Here is a 17,443-nt window from a genome sequence, read left to right on the forward strand (position 1 = left end):
CCCCGATTACACAGGTGTATTCTAGGAGGAAGAAAAGAATAACTAACTAGCTATAAATAGTAGTTAGGTTGTGTAATAACTCATTTTTTGAGATTCTGGAAATTGGACTGATTCAGGAATCAGTTAGGCGGTTACTTTTTCTCTCTTGTATTCTTCTATCTTGTATACACATTTTCTGGAAATATTATACTTCTTCCGATCAAGATCACATTGATCTTGTTTCGATTTCTTTTCAATTTCTATTTCTCATTTGATTCTGAACCAGTGTTTATCACCTAGTATGTCGGGCGGTGAGTTTATACAAACACAATTATTATTCACCATGTCATTTCCTTTATGAACTTACTTGATTTGTTATTTTACCCTAAATGTTGAGTAATATGTTATCTATATGGAATTGCTTTCTGGTAATTGTAACATCACCTCTACCTTTCATATTATGTTGGCTACATTTCTATAATGAGTAATCTGCATTGATTACATTCGATGTTATAGCTACATTTGATTGATGACCCTACCTAGTGGGATAAATGTTTGGTTGTTGTTGGTTACATTTGATTGATTGATTGCTAGTGCTACTGTTATAGCAGTATATTGCATGTTTTATTGATGCAAAATAAATGGAAAGCACATATCTCTACCATCATTATGCTGACTTTTTTTTATTTTATTTTAAGGTTGGAAAGGCCTGAAGCTGATTAAAAGACACTGTCAGAGTTCAGTATCTGCTGTTTTCAACATTATTATGCATTTACAGAACCCACTTATTTTTTATGTGAACAAGACTTCAGGAGCAGTTGCCAGTAATCCAGATCCTGGGTCAACCATTCTTATGTGTGTTGAAGTACTAGTTACAGTTTCAAGGAAACATGCTCTGTTTCCAATGGATGTCTGGCATGTGGGTCACTTGTTACATATCCCTGAATTAATCTTTCAGAATTTCCACCAGCTTAAAATTTCTGAAGATTCTGGTCTATCAAGTATGTTGACAATTTCGGAAGAGAAAATTTCTAATCAAGTAGAGGCAGCGAACTTCTGTCATGTAGATCATCGGTTCTCAATTGACCTATTTGTTGCATGTTGTCAACTATTGTGTACCACTATTAGACATCGCCCAAGGTATTTTAATTTATTTATCTTTTACGTCACTGTGACCAAAGTATAACTGACATATTATTGAATCGATAAAAGATGGCAAATTTGCAATGGATTAACTGTTTATACATTTCAATTACTTAATATCACGTTTGTGCTCTGCTGCCTTTTTACTGTTAATATCATCTTTGTGCTCTGCTGCCTTTTTACTGTCAATTTATTTATCTTTTAGTCACTGTGACCGAAGTATAACTCACATTTCATTTACTTAGCATGTTACTATGATGTTTAATCACTTATATCCGTTATGCTTGTTTTACAATCTTTTAGTGAGTCTAAGCAGTGTCTAGCCCATCTTCAAGCTTCTGTTGCTGTTCTACTTAATTGCTTGGAGACATTAGTGGATAATGAATTAACAGGGAATAAAGGTGGCTTTTCATGGGAAGTAAAAGAGGGTGTTAAATGTGCTTGTTTTCTCAGAAGAATTTACGAAGAGGTATGTGACATCCTTATTAGTGTGTCTATACCTGCAGAACTTTAAGACATAATTAGCATGTATGGATTCCCCCCTTGAAGTACTACCTCAATCCTGCCTTTTCAAAGTTAATTTTGTATACTTTGATATGCTTCTGCTTATTTTATTACATAAGTTTGAAATGATTACAAGTGCATTGTGCCTAGCCTTAAGGTGGTCATGACATAAGAGGGCTAGTTATCATTTCGATGAAATTAAACAAAAATTTGTTGAAGAAAAAGCACTAAATCTTTTTTATTTCTTATATTGGATACCTTATCCCTTTTTATTTCCCTTTTGTTTTTATGTTCATGATGCAGATAAAACAGCAAAAAGATATATTTGGCCGGCAATGTTCTCTGTTTTTATGTAACTACATATGGGTTTATTCAGGACATGGTCCCAAAAGAAGTGGTATCACAAGGTTGTATATCACTTTTGTCCTCTACCTATTTCTTTACCAGTTGCAAGATTACCCTTTCCGTCACATAGTAGATTTCTGTTTTCTTTTCCAACTTTCGTTGAACTTTGTATCTCAATATGTTTTGAAGTACCTAGACTGGCCCGTATATATAACGTCTCTCTTTCCCATTATTATGAAATTCGTAAAAACAATTAGGAAGTGTCGAACGAGATGAAATTTGATATGGCGGGTGTGAAATGTGCTGATTTTCCTTTCATCAATGGTGGGAACTTCTTTAGATAAATTTAGCCGGTGCTTATAACCATTATAGCTAATACTAGTTATTGCATCATTATTTGCAGAGAAATAGATGAAGCTCTAAGACCAGGTGTCTATGCTTTAATAGATGCTTGCTCAGTGGATGATCTTCAATATCTTCATACTGTTTTTGGAGGTAAGTAATCTTGACTCTATCCCATTTTAGAAAAAAGAATAAAGGGAAGAATCTGATTTCAATTTCTTTATGTAGAGGGACCTTGCAGAAATACCCTAGCAAGTCTTCAGCATGATTACAAACTCAATTTCAAGTATGAAGGAAAAGTGTGACTTGGAAATCTCTTTGGTGGTAAATTTTTGTACCATCTACTTTGGTTCCCACATAGAACCCTTTCCACTCAGATTGATAATGTCCACTATGTCACAATGATACATGGAAAGCCAGTGTTATTGTGGGGAGCTTCATGTATTGTCTTTGACCAAGTATCACTTCAAGCATAATTGAGAGATTATCCTCTCCCGGGATTGGTGGGTAACATCATTTTTGTTAGGAAACCATATTTTCAACACCTCCCATTTAGAGTGGGATATTTTTGTTGTTGTAGTATACCTGCAAGTTAGGGTAGGGTTTGAAAGAAAGAAACATTAAACTAAGGAACTGCACTTGTCATTGACATTACCCACTGTTAAGTAGTATTTCTTATTGCCCACATATTTTTCTTACAATTATAGTCACAAGTTATCTCCAAACCTTAAACTACATGGTGGGAACTTTATTGGTTAATTAATCCTGTGCTTGTGTCAATGTGATACATATGCAATCATTCTAGTACAATGTTAGCAATTGAATGTATATGAATGTACTAAGGCAATAGATTGTCACATATGATTGATGTTTAATATCCCAAACTTGTCCAATTCCTGACTTTTCATTCATGGAAAAGAACCCCACTGTTATAATATTTGGCTTGCTTTTCCTAAAGAAAGTGATGGATTTGGAATATGAATAGTGTGACATTTTTGTTGTTGTAAATAAGACACAAAGCTGGCTTTGTTTATATTTGATTGTGATATGTGAATGATCAAATTGCAATTTCACAATATAAAAAGCTCCATAGGCTTCCTTAAGTCACATCTTATGCCAGTTGCAATAGTGGACCCCACAATTTAGTCTAGTTTATGATAATGAGAGCTCTGTGTCATTTCATGTGTCATCAACTATGATTAGTTGAAAAATATATTTAAATTAAAAGTTTAATTGCTAAAGAAAATTCTGATTAATCACAAGCTGATGACATATTGAGTGACACAAAATGGGGGACAAAAGATGTGTTTCTGATAATATCTTCATTCACACTGAAAATCAGATGATAACTTACAGTTAAACTGCAACTACCAAAAATATTGTGTGGTGGATGATACCTTTGTAGATGTTGAGTTTACTCTTTGTCTGTGCAATAAAATATCATAAAAGAGCCTTGACTTGAATCTCTTGTTCTATACACCTATCAAGTTTTTATGTCCTTATTCCATTGCACCAATGGAGAACTACTATCATAGTAAACCCAGGGGTGGTGATCCTCATACTTCAAATGTTGTTGTAATCTTGGTGGTGACCTTGATTCTTCTATGTATACCATGGTTGTTCTCAAGTGAAGCAGAGGAAGAGAAAGTGATGGACTTATCCCCATTTGTAGCACCAATACTGATAGTAGTGATTCTGGTTTTGGTGACATTTTTGGGAAGTTCAAGATGAAGGTTTATGCCAAGCCACCATGTGGATGTAATCATGCTTGCTACTGTTATACTGGATCATCAAAATGAATGGTACTGTGTTCTATGTTATCTTAAGTTCCAGGCTACTATATATAAATTTTTTCATGGTATACACAAATAAGATGAGCCTATTCCATTGCTTCATAGGAAAAACATAAACATTGAATGATTCTATGTTACAAATGTATTACCATTTGACAGCAATTAAAATTTTATTTATTTATTTTATTCTTATGGGTCTAGTTGCATACTTGCATTGCATAAGCATGTTATATTTTTATACGATTGAAAAGAGCTTTAGAACTAGAATGTTAGAAGATTGTTTATAATTGAGTAAATGGCAGAGAGATTAGGCTTAATAGCAATGGCTTAATTGTGACTCATCAGTCATCATTTGCTGTTAACATCATTCCTATCTGATTTGGTCTAAACCAATTAAATGCATGTTTGGTGGAGAGGAAAAACATGATGAAATAGTTTTAGGTGATGAATCAAGGTATTTGAATTAGGATTATAATGAATGAATAAGAAATTGTCCATCAATTCATTTAAGACTTATTAAACTATACTTAATTCATTCTTTAATCCATTTAATGAATGGAAATCTATTATCCAATCCCTTTGAATTTTTATACTTTTTCAGAATTGAAATAAAAATCACATTTTTAATAAATAAAAGATCACTTTTTGGACAATTGTTGTTTTAAAATAAATAGTTTTTGGAAAGTGGACATATAGATTGAATTCAATTGGTTCATTATTAAATCTGTCATTACTCATCACACCTCATCCTTTTAAATACATTAAGTTAAATGGATGTATTTGATGAGCTTAATTTATGGCAGACTTGGATGGATAAATCCACAATACATAGTTTAGTGAATCAACAAAATACTATAGGGCACAAGATATTATAGCTCTATCATATTGGATAAGATAGGATAATACCATTTTTTCCTCACACTCCTCACATGTGAACACCACTTGACATCAAAATCATAGGATTAACATATGTTGCATCAAAAGAGTGGCCACTCCATATAACACTTTCTCTTATTGGTTAGAAAACATATATCTAAGTTTAAAATTTAATAATAAAATATTTTTTTGACTAATCAAAGAAACTGACATATGAAGTAACACATTTTTTGGGATAGAAGATGTGCTTCCACCATCATATACCACCATGCTACCACATCATTATTGTGGATACCAAACATAAGAGTAGATAAAAATGTATCATATTTGATCATGTTGTTATCATACTCTCTAAGATATGTCTTTATCTTATGTTAGCCATAGCTCTAAAGGAATTGCACAAAATAGGCACTAGCATTATTGTGAATACTATTCCTCTCCTTTTTAGTTGTCTTTTAAAGGAAATAACACATATTATGAAGAAATAGGAAAGGAAATAAAAAACAGTTCCCATTAAAATTATTATAACTTGTCATTGACAAACTTTTACATATTGAATATTTGCACAACTAAACTTTACAATAGTAAATCCTCTAATCATTACAACTCATGACATAAGCTACATGCACCTTTGTTTTTTCAAATGTAAAAATAAAACTGAGGCAATCAAACAAGTGACATGCTCCAATTTCACTCATAGCAATTGCAATCTTCTTGCTCACTGAACCACTCCAAATCCTTTTCCAAACTTGTAGTCCTTTTCAATCCTGTAGTTTTGAATTCAGCATCAAAATGAAACAATTCTACAAGGCAACCATTAATAATTTAATATGACCAAGTATATAATTAGATAAAGATAATGGCCACAGTATGGTATTCTATTGTAAAACCACAAACAAGTTACTAAAACTGTGAAAACTTATGGTATTCAATTTTATGTCATAAATAAACAGCAGGATTCACCTAGATCATAACGACCAAATTGAGTTTAAGCCTTTAAGGACAATGACGGGCATATACACTTTCCTGCACGGCCTTAAATAAGCACAATTTTCATTCTTTGATTAGGATTGAGCGACCTCGTTTATGCAAACATTTTCTAAAATTTTCATTCCACCATCTAAATAAATGTATAAGATATGAGTTTGAGAGTCATATGTGAGTAACATTTTTCATGCAACACACAAACCTTCCAAGACACTTAAGTCTTGCCATTAGTACTAACTTGTACAACAAAAATAGGAACGGAACGATTAAACTTGTTTTTCCTCACAATGAAAACTCAATGATTAAATTAGGGAGAATTCAAGCATACTAAAGAAAAACTTCTAGGAAGGAACAGAGAACAGAGACTTATACCACCAGATAGTTGCAGCAGATGTACAATGAAAAGCTTCGAAGTGGCTTCAAAAGGCATAGGCTCTTGGTCTAAAATTGTGTACTATCTCATTCATTGGACTTTCTGCTCCCAACTATGCTACTTGATGAGCTATCCTGAATACTATGAGACGATGAACATCTACCTAACGAACTCCCTTCTGTGCAACTGTTTTCCTTCCTTGACACCTTGCTGGATTTTCTTTGTTCGGGAGATAAACCCTGTAAAAAACGACATGCAAACACCACATGAATCCAACAACTCTTCTATCATGGTTACTTGTTACGAGATTTCCTTGAAAAAAACAACACTAACATGATCTGCAGAAGACCCAGGGGTCTTTAATTCAAGGTCTGTAGTGACTTCATTGGAAGCCTGACTTCTTTCAGCCCTGCTCTCCCGGGATGATTTGCGTTTGGAGTCTAGTTTGCTTGATACCTGGGACTGACTACCTTGATGAACAGGTGGCAATATGTACTGGGTGGATTGTTGTTCAACAACGCTGTTCGGGGCAATATAAGGAACATAAGTTGAACTGGGACTGAGGAAGACCGGAGGGTTTTGATTAGCAAAGTGGGGGTAAAACTGCATGGGAATCGGACCAGGAGGGACTGGCACTGGCATTGGATACGGATATGATGGTGGAGCCATCATAACTGAATGATCCATTGCAGTCCACGGAAACACAGTCCTGAGTCGCTGCTGGTACTGATTATTCAAGTTTTCTATATCCAATTTAAGGGAAGCCTTCTCCTCTCTGAGATCATTTTTCTCCTGAGCCAACTGAAAATCAAACATATAAAATTACTTTCCTTATTATACTTCATGCCCAAAAATCATCAACGAGATGCATCTAAGCAAAAAGAGAATATATTACTTCACGAGATTCTTCATTTAGTGCAGTATATTCGTCCTTGAGTTTGCTAACTTGAGAAGTAAGGTCATTCAGCAATTGAATTGTATCACTTAGAATGGTTGCTTTGTCATTTTTCGGCCTATCAGGGTCTGCATTACAAAGCCATCACATACACAAAACGATTAAATAAAAGCGTTGGCTTATAAGTTCTAAGGATCAAATGAAAAAACTATCAGCATATACAAATAAAGTAACCTCTGAAAAAATAACTATTTTCAAAATTGAGACAGTGAAATTTATTAACCTAAAACATTGCCCAGTTCTGCAAAATGTTCATTGAGTCGATCCCTCCTCAACTTTTCTCGGCCCGCCTTTTGAGTCTTTCTCACAGCTGTATCATCCATAGCTTCAACTTCAGATGTTTGACTGCAGATACAAAAGAACCAAAACAAGAGAATAATTTAACTAACAGTTAGATCATTGACTTCAACTTTAGAGAAGCAGAAAAAGAAACACATGATCAAAACACAGAAAATAATTTACTTCAAGCAACAACTTTTTCATGTTCAAAAGCCATTTAAAATTGTTAGAATTCTGACCTATGTGATTTTCATACAACACCAAGTTATGATTAAACAAACACATTAACAAAAAAGTTTAAGAATTGGGAAATTTTTAATACAATGAGCATTAGTAATACACTTGAATGAAATCAATTCAACTATCATGGGTAATAGGAGATAAAGATTAATTTTTTAAACGGAGAGTATAACCAAAATTAAGAAGGAGCTAGGATAAAGGTAAAGGAGAAAAACCCATGTCAAATAAAGAATAAAAATGGTGAATTTCAGAGAAAAGATAATGAGTAAAGTTTGGTTACCTGAATTATGATCGGAAACAGGTACAATTTTGATGGATATGTTCTTTGCTTCACTTTACACTTCTTCTCTCACCGGAAAGTGTAGCGATCCTTAAATGCGTTGTCGTTTTAGTCCATGGGAATAAACGACGTCGTCTTGTGCCCATTTGGATAACGTTCAAATTATGCATCCACAATTCCATGTAGCTGTTGTTTCATCATATGAATTTTTTTTAGTATTATTAAGAGTATTCTCTCATCTTTTTTTGTTGTAAGAAATTAATCAAAAGGTATGTGACTATCCTCCCATAAGTGTAGCTGTAATCTAATATATAAGACTATATAAATAGATTAAAGAATAATAAAATATTTTCATTTAATATTTATATATTTCTCATAATTAATATGTTTAATTTTAAAAGATAACAACTACACAGCATAAAGTAAAAGATAATTTTTAAGTAAGGATAAATTAGATAAAAAATATGATGTATAATTATTAATTTCCTTTATAATAGTAAATGCATGTTTTATGTATATTTAACCTAAAATTAAAAAGTCCCATGTTTGTGAATAATGTACATCTTTAATGATTTATAGTTTTATACTAGGAAGAAAATAAATAATCAATAACTTTTATATAAAGTTAAGTAAGTAGTGTGAGTAGAAAAGTTGAAATGTATCACATTTTATTCTATAGTGAATCCTATTTATTTATTTATTTATTATTCCCCTCAATTAAAAGCTATTTTATTATTTTACTTTTGCTAATGAAGAAAATGATAGAGTGAAGTTGCCACGTATAAAGGACCAATGAAAATCGATAAAACAGACACGTAATTTTATGACTAATTGCCACATTACTCGATAGAGACAAATACATTTACCTACAACTACAACATTTCTGCGTTGAAATTTCTACACGTTTCATTTCCAATCCATGGCTTCCTTCAATCACTTTTGCTTTTTCTCTCTCTCTCTTCTTCTTCTTCTTCTTCTTGCTTCCCCTCTCCTTCAAGGTTTCACCCTCTTTTTTCATAGATCTAGATCCGTTTTAGCTACGATCCATCAATCTTACGGTTTCTTTCATCTTCGATTCATGAAAAAAAAATTATTTTTTTACTTTATTGCTGACCTAGTTTCTTCCTTTATAACGTTTTTTTAATTTTTATTCATATAATAATATGATTTGTAACTGTTAAATTTGAATTATTGGCATTCTGACTATATGATTTGATTGATTATATGATGATGTCACTGCTTACCCCCTTTGAATTTAGTATCGGTGTAAAAATCGTTTTTTTAATGTTGGGCATTCCCCTTTGAATTTAGTATCGATGTAAAAATCATTTTTTTAATGTTGGGCATTCTATATTACACTTTGAACTTTTCTGTTTTTCTTTTCTTATTCTTTTGGGTCTGGGTACTTGGAACCCAAATCGTGGAATGCATTCTGTCACGTTTGAATAAATCCAGTGTTGATTTTTTTATCAAGATTTAAAATTGAGTTATGGTTTCAAATATTAAGTTAGGATCATCTAAAGTGCTGACATAATGGCATGCAACTTGATGAATGTTATACCTATCACGTTTTGTTCATCTTACTCATAATTTCATGTTAAAAAATATATGGTTGTTGAATTAGCATCTTTTGTGGCTGGAAACTTGATGCATCTTGTATTTGATTATCCCTGCTATTTATTATTTCAATCTTCTCTCATTGGATCTCACTGTGTAATTATGTATCTCAATAACTTGATATAAATGTTTTTGTTGTGTTTGCATGAGTATGATTAAATGTGTTTCTTTCTACTTGCTAGTTGCTAGGTGCCAGACAGAGTCAGATGAAACTGTGCAGGCAACTGAAGAAGCAAGTGATATCGGCATTGTTGATGACGATGCCCAGGATTTTGGTGATGAGAGCTTCCCTACTGCTCCAGGGATCGAAACAGTTTCTGTGTTTCCAAAAAATAGTGCAAGATGTAAGACTCGTTCTGTCTTGTGTACAAGGATGTGGTTCTCTTTAGTTTTATTTTGATTGTGAGTTAATTTTATTTGCTTGTCTGTTGCAGTGGTAACAGCTGGAGAGGACACAGAGCTGCTTGTTGGTGTAAAAAATGACGGTAATTCATTCAAATCTGATACTCATTGGTGCATTTAGCATTGCAGTTTAAGGCTTTCAGGTTTCTTAATTGTTTTGATTGACATTGTTTAGTAATTATGTTTTTCATCCGTGTCTTATAATACTCATTTGAACATCAAAACCTCTTCATTTTTGTGATTGTATTGCATTATTTTCGTACGGGTATGAGGGTGTCTAGGTTCCCTGTTGTAGGGGAGCCCAGAAACTAATAGAGAAACAACATTAGCTGATTTAATTCATTGTATGGGACTGGAAACAGGGGAGTCGAGCTTGAAAGTTATTGCAATTAAGGCTAGTATTCACCTTGCTTATGATCATCGTCTGCTTGTCCAGAATCTCACCACTCAGGTATTAATTGGTTGCTGAAACTCCTAGTTCGACTTAGCTTTTTGTTTGTGTTCAAGAATTATGCTCCCCATATTACTTTCAGTTATTGTTGTGCGGGTCTTTCTCCGTGCCCTTCCAATCAAAATGCACCAATTGTGTTCATTTATCATTATATCTGACAAAGTATATTATAAAAGTTAAGCCGCCTAATAATATTCTGCAACTGCCAAATTACGAAGGTATCGGTACCCTTTAAAAAACAAAAGGGATGAAGGAATTTTTCTTATTGTGCTTGTTATCCTGTAATCGACCTGAAACTTCTGTATGATGAACTTCAAGAATTTAAAATCGAAGTTGAGAATATGTTAATTATTTATTCTAAAAATGAGTATTTCAAATAGCTCTGAAATCTGAAAATAGGTTGGTTACTAAATTCATACGGTTCATGTTATTTGGTTGCACTGAAGTTTAAAGACAACTCTTGTTGAGGACACCCGGAAGTCTATGTTTTTGAATACTGGAGTTATTGATTTTCACATGGCATGGATTGTTTTGTTCACCATCCATAAGGAATGGCTTTTTACTTTTTAGCATATTTTTATATGAATTTCATGGTCCTAACACCCCTAACATGGTGTAAATAAGGGGTCTGAGGACATTTTTATGATCATTTCCTATGCATTTCATCCGGAATCCCTGTTCCCCATAAAATATTGTTACCCATTATTTTTGTTAGGTTAAATGTTGTCCGTCCGTCTAAAGTAGTTCACTAGACAAGTCCATTTGGGAACATTGAATACCGTGAACCAAATAATATGTTATCACACATGCTGTGCTATTTTATGCGAAGAAATTAGGGTTCTGTGCCACTTTAGGAAATGGTTTGCATGAATAATTTAATTGTAATGTTTTTTTAATTGCAGGTTTTCAACACCGGTAAAGTCCCAGCCTCAGCACAGGCTACTTTCCCATATTTATTTGCCGTGAGCAAGTTCTTGCAGGTATACCCATTATTTTTAAGAATAGTGCCTTTAATAATCCAACATGTAACTTCACAAAGTACTTATGTGCCCCTGACGCCTAATGATTTTTCTACTATGTAGCCTGGAAATTTTGATCTTGTGGGCACCATTGTGTACGAGATAGATCATAATCCTTACCAGAGTACTTTCTATAATGGCACAATTGAAGTTGTTGAGGCTGGTAATTTCCTCAGCATAGAATCCGTTTTTCTTGTTACACTTGGAATTGCCCTCCTCGCACTCCTCGGGATATGGATTCATGGTCAAATCCAAAACCTATCGAAGGTACTGCAATCTTTTCTATTTTAATTTTTTATGTTTGTTAATAGTCTGCTCTCAGTAAATTACCTGCATAATTGTCATTTGCTATAATGGCACTGCCTCGTGAACTTCTTCCTTTTAATAGTTTCTGATTCGTACTTGGATTTCATATTTATTTTATGCCATGAGGTCCAAAATCATAAACAAGCATGTGAATTTATTTTTGATTAAATTATATTGTTTGATTACTCCTTCTAGTAATCTCATATCTCCACATCAATATTTGTGCAGAAAACAAAGAGAGCTCCTAAAGTTGAAGTCGGGACTAGGAGTACAGATGCGTCCTTGGACGAGTGGCTCCAGGTCGGTACCTACGTTTTGCTATTCTTTTCACACTTGTGATAAGAAATTCATATCAGTATGATATGAGTCTTGACTGAACAAGTAAAATTGTAACTTTTTCTTTGTACTGTATTTTGGCACCCAGGGAACTGCATATACTCAGTCTCAGGCAAACAAATCAAAGAAGAAGAAGTAGATAAAGAAGTGTTGTAATGTTCCACCACACCAGACTCTACCATGGAATGGAATACACACTCCTGTAACACTCAGGCTAGGTTGGAGAGTTTAAGAGAGCACGAGGAAATAGAGCTTGTCTTTCTGTTGTAGCTTAAAAGAACTTTTAAAATTTTCTTTTTTTCTGAGATGAAGTTGAGCTTTTCTATGAAAAACTAACAGGAAACGACTTTTGAGAAATGGAAATGGAAGATGTTTTGTTAGATAATGTTCAGTTTATCTATATTTTCGTGTTGATTGTAGGCCTATTCGGAATTTTTGTTCATGATCCATGTCTTCTTGCCTTTAGATTGTAGGAATGTGATATAGTTTTTCCTAAGCACGTTCTAGTTCTAGTATTCTTAATGATAGGGATTTCATAAAGTTTGACATAATAACTTTCATATTTTATTTGGGCTTAGGATAGGCTATTCCAATTCCTAGGGTAGAGGGAGACCAAGAAAAATTCTTGGGGAAATGATAAAGAATAAAGTTTTGTCAAAGTATGAGATTTATGATAGAACATTATAGCGTTGTTTGATCCATGTAGCTGATTTTATCTAGTGAGATAAAGATGTGATAAGACATCCCATATATTTTTTAACATTTTTCTTTATTGTGAGTTTATTTATATGAGTGATGGAAAGAATAACTTAATAGAGTAATAGTATTGAAAGATAAGCTAGATATATGTCATATGTGAGATACTTCACTTGAATAACCAAGCAGGTACTTGTATTTCATTGGATGACATATTAGTATGATTCAGAAATCAGAATCGATGTCACAGATTATGACAATATATGTTCCTTGTGATGTGTATTCTATATTTACCTATGGCCTAAAATAAAAGTGTGCATTAAATTAGATAAGCATATATGATTGAACAGTAAAAAATTTACTAGGTTATTGTTAAGAGGTTTTTTGTCCTAAAACTCTTGAAGTAGCTAAGGATGTGAAAGTCTACTAAAAGGGTTATGTTTAAACCTACAAGGAATCAATACAAAAGATGATTGTTCAGCTGAAAGTTTGGAATACTATTACCTTTACTACTAATTCATATTTATACTGTTTTTGTCATTTTAAAGCTTAAACTTACTTATAACTGGTTTCAATCATGCCATTTACCCGAATTTCTCAAATAATATCCACCAAGCAAAGCACAAAAGCTTACATCATTAATACACTTTTTTTTAGTTTCATGGTATGGTCACATAGCAAAATTTACTGCAACTATCTTTTGGGTTTTAATCACAGGTTGTATCTAGTCTAACACAGTGAAAAACAGATGAGAAGTGTTTTTTACTTGAGATGCAAGCTTCTGTTGCTTAATGTAAATTGATGCTTCATAAATTTCTCAGGCACCAATGTTGATTAGTTACATTAAATAATTGAGAAAGAAGATTGAAGTGATGAGATGACAGTGTTCAATCTTTATGGAAGTTGCTAGATGTTTGTTGTTAAATGCTTTTAGCTTGTGCTTATATTTAATACTTGTTGGTCATGTTAGTTAGATAGTAGACACTATCAAACTGTAGCTATTTAATTTACATGTTGGTATAGGCAAGTGGTGTTTTCAAAGAAAATGACTGTTAACTAAAATATTGTTGTAGCAATTATCAAAATATCAACTTTACATCCATAATTAATACACCTCTCATTGATTTTGATGTTGAAATTCAATTTAAACATACATGCAAGTGTAAGAAAGACATTTTACCAAGTATGCAAACTTGAATTGCCACCTCAAGTTAAATGTGAGATATGCATATAACTCTATCAATAATGTATTCCTAACATAGTCTTGAAGAGGTAAACTTATAACCACAAAATAAACTAACAAGACGTTGGTTTAATGTTGTAAGGCTATGTTAGATCTCTATTTAGACCAAAATGTTAAATGTTCGATTCCTAGAAAACATGTGTTGGGAGTAACAACTATATACCTCGAAAGAGATTAATTCTTTACCAAAGGATAAGGGAATATCATTGGTTATACAAAAAAAACTAGAATAATATCCACTATCCAGCATCAAATTTTAAGAACAGTGCAAATAGTGGTAGTATGTGGTTCATGTCAACCCTCCTCGGTGTATTGATAGCTCAAGTTTGAAAATACTATTATCTGTTACTGTTAGTAAAACTTCATGTGAACACATTCAACCGAATAGTGGTAGTAGTAACATTTCCAACTTTTTTATGTTAATAAGATGAACATGAACATTATTTCAGTAATGGGTTTTGATATAAAGCATTTATTGTAGCCACATTAAGTTGGTGGATACAGATATAATTCACGTAAAGATACATTTATCTCTGCGGTTGGGGGCTAGTGCATTCAATGAAAGATAATGTAATTTGCAGTTGTAGAAGCTAATGCACAAGTTAATGTTTTTCTTTTTCTTTTGAGTATCCTAGTCACAAATAATGGTCCCTTGCACCATGTGAAGTTCTTAATTCCAGTGTCGGTGTGCCTTCACATATCATATCTAAGATTGTTATATATATTAGGCTTATGAATCTTAATAAGTACTCACCACAGAAGCTTAAAAGCTTCTTAGTTTCAACTTTTTAATTGCATTCCCTATGAAGATTCTTAACCAGCAACAAGAAGCACTTGTGTGCTTTTGGTTGTGTTTGTTTATTGTGATACTAGGTTTTTGCCATGGAGAACATAGTACAACAGTTAAGGTAGTTGGATTTGGAGAATGCACAGACTGCAAAGAGAACAATATTAAAACTAGCCAGGTTTTTTCAGGTACCTTGTCTAGTACTAGTTATTCCATATTGTATTTTTTAACCACTTGGGGTGTATCAGTATTTAGTAAAGGTAGGTGGCCACATTATGTGTCCAAATTTGTGATGTGTAGATTTTTACTGTGTAAAACATGAGAGATATACAAACCCATGTGAATTTTACATATATATAGGAATTTGATATGAAGAGTATAAGTCTATAATGCATGGTTAATATAATATCAGTGATATAAAAGACAAAGTTGAGATGTAAAATTGTTGTGCATTAATGTTGTGTAGGGCTGCATGTAACTATAGAGTGCAAGGCAGAAAATGGACACTTCAAAACAAGAGGTGGTGGTGAACTAGATAAGAATGGAAACTTCAAAGTGTCACTTCCTCATGACATTGTAAAAGATGGTGAAGTGAAAGAAGAATGCTATGCTCAGCTACATAGTGCATCAGATGCACCTTGCCCTGCACATCATGGCTTAGACCAGTCCAAAATTGTGATTCATTCAAAAGATGGTGATAAACACACCCTTGGTACTGTTGGGAAACTCAAATTTGCATCAGTGACATGCACTTCAGCTTTCTTTTGGCCTTTCTTTAAACATCCTTTATTGCCTAAGCTTCCCCATCTTCCACATTTCCCTTTCCCTCCTAAAGTCTTTCCACCATTTCCTCCTAAAATCTTTCCACCATTTCCTCCAAAGATTTTCCATAAGCACCCTCTCTTCCCTCCCCTACCTATATATGAGAAACCACTTCCTCCACCCGTGCCCGTATATGAGAAACCTCTTCCTCCACCCGTGCCCGTATATGTGAAACCTCTTCCTCCACCCGTACCGGTATATGAGAAGCCTCTTCCTCCACCAGTGCCAATATACCATAAACCACTTCCTCCACCTGTGCCAGTATACCATAAACCTCTTCCCCCACCAGTGCCAGTGTATCATAAGCCTCTTCCTCCACCTGTGCCAGTGTATCATAAACCTCTTCCTCCACCTGTGCCAGTATATCACAAACCTCTTCCTCCGCCAGTGCCAGTGTATCACAAACCTCTTCCTCCACCAGTGCCAGTGTATCATAAACCACTTCCTCCACCAGTGCCAGTATATCACAAACCTCTTCCTCCACCAGTGCCAATATATCATAAACCTCTTCCTCCACCAGTACCAATATACCATAAACCTCTTCCTCCACCAGTACCAATATACCATAAACCACTTCCTCCACCAGTGCCAATATACCACAAACCTCTTCCTCCACCGGTGCCAATATACCACAAACCTCTTCCTCCACCAGTGCCAGTATATCATAAACCTCTTCCTCCACCTGTGCCAGTATATCACAACCCTCTTCCTCCACCAGTGCCAATATACCATAAACCACTTCCTCCACCAGTGCCAGTATATCACAAACCTCTTCCTCCACCTGTGCCAGTATATCACAACCCTCTTCCTCCGCCAGTGCCAGTTTACCATAAACCACTTCCTCCACCAGTACCAATATATGAGAAGCCTCTTCCTCCACCTGTGCCGATATATCATAAACCACTTCTTCCACCGGTGCCGGTATATGTAAAGCCTCTTCCTCCTCCAATTCCCATATTCAAGAAGCCATTTCCCCCTTCCATTCCTATTTACAAGCCCCTTCCTCCTTCTTTTCCAATTTACAAACCACCAAACTATAAGCATCCACTTCTACCTCCAAAGTTTAAGCATCCACTTCTACCTCCAAAGTTTAAGCATCCACTTATACCTCCAAAGTTTAAGCATCCACTTATACCACATATTCCAATTTACAAGCCACCATTTTTCAAACCTTTTCCTCCTTTCCCAAAGTTTCCTCCATTCAAAAAGCTGCCATTTCCACCTCTTCCTAAGTTCCCTCCAAAGAGCTTTTTCCATCACCCCAAATTTGGAAAATGGTCTCCACTACCTCCATTTTCTCCTCATTCATAGGCTATATTCTGGGTTAACAAAAGATGCATGCATGTGTTTTATTATGTCTTCTTTTTTGCTTTCGTATCATCAAGGATTTGTGAAATGTAGTGTTGCAAATAAAACCTTTTAAGGGATAGAAAAAGTGAACAGAACAAGAGCATAAGTGATTACATAGAAGAACAAAAATAGAGTGATGTTATTATTTGAACAACTTTCTAGTTTGTTTATGTAATTGGTTGTTGATCTTAAGTGAAGATCACATGAATTCTTCTTTTTTATTTATTCATTGGCTCCATATTTTAAATAATTGTTTTCCAATGTAAAATAATAAATTTGTTGTTTCTATGTTCTAACCTTTTTACTCTTAATTCATTT

General features: G+C 34.0%; 5 protein-coding genes across 14 annotated transcripts in view; 4 read left to right on the forward strand and 1 right to left on the reverse strand.

Moving 5' to 3' along the window:
* LOC109325004 overlaps nucleotides 1-2,998 on the forward strand; it is a 9,974-nt gene extending 6,976 nt beyond the window's left edge. Inside the window, exons 6-11 of one of the 2 annotated variants that reach the window (XR_002105059.1) lie at nucleotides 678-1,119; nucleotides 1,426-1,591; nucleotides 1,930-2,033; nucleotides 2,375-2,466; nucleotides 2,542-2,732; nucleotides 2,817-2,998. Coding sequence is in view for 1 of the 2 variants with exons in the window: in XM_019557145.1 (XP_019412690.1) it covers nucleotides 678-1,119; nucleotides 1,426-1,591; nucleotides 1,930-2,033; nucleotides 2,375-2,466; nucleotides 2,542-2,618 (881 nt within the window). In the remaining variant the exon portion in view is untranslated. Of the gene's footprint in view, nucleotides 1-677; nucleotides 1,120-1,425; nucleotides 1,592-1,929; nucleotides 2,034-2,374; nucleotides 2,467-2,541 lie in introns of both variants that reach the window. The other variant, XM_019557145.1, reaches the window with a different exon arrangement.
* LOC109325008 (transcription factor bHLH121-like) overlaps nucleotides 1-8,221 on the reverse strand; it is a 10,508-nt gene extending 2,287 nt beyond the window's left edge. Inside the window, exons 1-6 of one of the 7 annotated variants that reach the window (XR_002105061.1) lie at nucleotides 8,097-8,221; nucleotides 7,521-7,642; nucleotides 7,238-7,365; nucleotides 6,676-7,143; nucleotides 6,342-6,581; nucleotides 5,495-5,739 (exon numbers count right to left, since the gene is read on the reverse strand). Coding sequence is in view for 5 of the 7 variants with exons in the window: in XM_019557150.1 (XP_019412695.1) it covers nucleotides 6,429-6,581; nucleotides 6,676-7,143; nucleotides 7,238-7,365; nucleotides 7,521-7,620 (849 nt within the window). In the remaining 2 variants the exon portion in view is untranslated. Of the gene's footprint in view, nucleotides 1-5,494; nucleotides 5,750-6,064; nucleotides 6,582-6,675; nucleotides 7,144-7,237; nucleotides 7,366-7,520; nucleotides 7,709-7,916; nucleotides 7,982-8,096 lie in introns of those variants that run through there. The other 6 variants (XR_002105060.1, XM_019557153.1, XM_019557150.1 and 3 more) reach the window with 6 other exon arrangements.
* LOC109325009 (translocon-associated protein subunit alpha-like) lies at nucleotides 8,967-12,692 on the forward strand. The gene is made up of 8 exons (XM_019557155.1): nucleotides 8,967-9,094; nucleotides 9,896-10,057; nucleotides 10,148-10,198; nucleotides 10,478-10,566; nucleotides 11,469-11,546; nucleotides 11,649-11,852; nucleotides 12,120-12,191; nucleotides 12,316-12,692. The coding sequence occupies exons 1-8, from the start codon at nucleotides 9,016-9,018 to the stop codon at nucleotides 12,364-12,366; spliced, it is 786 nt and encodes a 261-aa protein (XP_019412700.1). The 5' UTR covers nucleotides 8,967-9,015; the 3' UTR covers nucleotides 12,367-12,692.
* Nucleotides 9,001-17,443, forward strand: part of LOC109325010 (peptidyl-prolyl cis-trans isomerase-like) — a 28,013-nt gene continuing 19,570 nt past the window's right edge. Inside the window, exon 1 of the mRNA XM_019557156.1 lies at nucleotides 9,001-9,027. Coding sequence (XP_019412701.1) covers nucleotides 9,016-9,027 — 12 coding nt within the window. The 5' untranslated portion in view covers nucleotides 9,001-9,015. The remainder of the gene's footprint in view (nucleotides 9,028-17,443) is intronic.
* Nucleotides 14,892-17,412, forward strand: LOC109325006 (proline-rich protein 4-like). 3 transcript variants are annotated; one of them, XM_019557149.1, is made up of 3 exons: nucleotides 14,892-15,141; nucleotides 15,420-16,072; nucleotides 16,331-17,412. In XM_019557149.1, exons 1-3 carry the CDS (start codon nucleotides 14,970-14,972, stop codon nucleotides 17,084-17,086), a joined length of 1,581 nt encoding a protein of 526 aa, XP_019412694.1. In that variant the 5' UTR covers nucleotides 14,892-14,969; the 3' UTR covers nucleotides 17,087-17,412. The 3 variants fall into 3 exon arrangements, with proteins under 3 accessions (XP_019412694.1, XP_019412693.1, XP_019412692.1); XM_019557148.1 differs by having other exon boundaries at nucleotides 14,893-15,141; nucleotides 15,420-16,630; nucleotides 16,697-17,372; XM_019557147.1 differs by having other exon boundaries at nucleotides 14,893-15,141; nucleotides 15,420-17,372.

This window comes from Lupinus angustifolius, chromosome LG13 (assembly GCF_001865875.1).
Source record: "Lupinus angustifolius cultivar Tanjil chromosome LG13, LupAngTanjil_v1.0, whole genome shotgun sequence".
Taxonomy (NCBI): domain Eukaryota; kingdom Viridiplantae; phylum Streptophyta; class Magnoliopsida; order Fabales; family Fabaceae; genus Lupinus; species Lupinus angustifolius.

What these genes read in the sequence shown, in the direction of transcription:
- LOC109325009 (XM_019557155.1), top strand. Translation starts at nt 9,016, where the DNA reads ATGGCTTCCTTCAATCACTTTTGCTTTTTCTCTCTCTCTCTTCTTCTT. An exon ending in TCCAAAAAATAGTGCAAGAT is followed by an intron (nt 10,058 to 10,147) that starts GTAAGACTCGTT and finishes TGTCTGTTGCAG; the next exon opens with TGGTAACAGCTGGAGAGGAC. An exon ending in AAATCCAAAACCTATCGAAG is followed by an intron (nt 11,853 to 12,119) that starts GTACTGCAATCT and finishes ATATTTGTGCAG; the next exon opens with AAAACAAAGAGAGCTCCTAA.
- LOC109325006 (XM_019557147.1), top strand. Translation starts at nt 14,970, where the DNA reads ATGAAGATTCTTAACCAGCAACAAGAAGCACTTGTGTGCTTTTGGTTG. An exon ending in AACTAGCCAGGTTTTTTCAG is followed by an intron (nt 15,142 to 15,419) that starts GTACCTTGTCTA and finishes AATGTTGTGTAG; the next exon opens with GGCTGCATGTAACTATAGAG.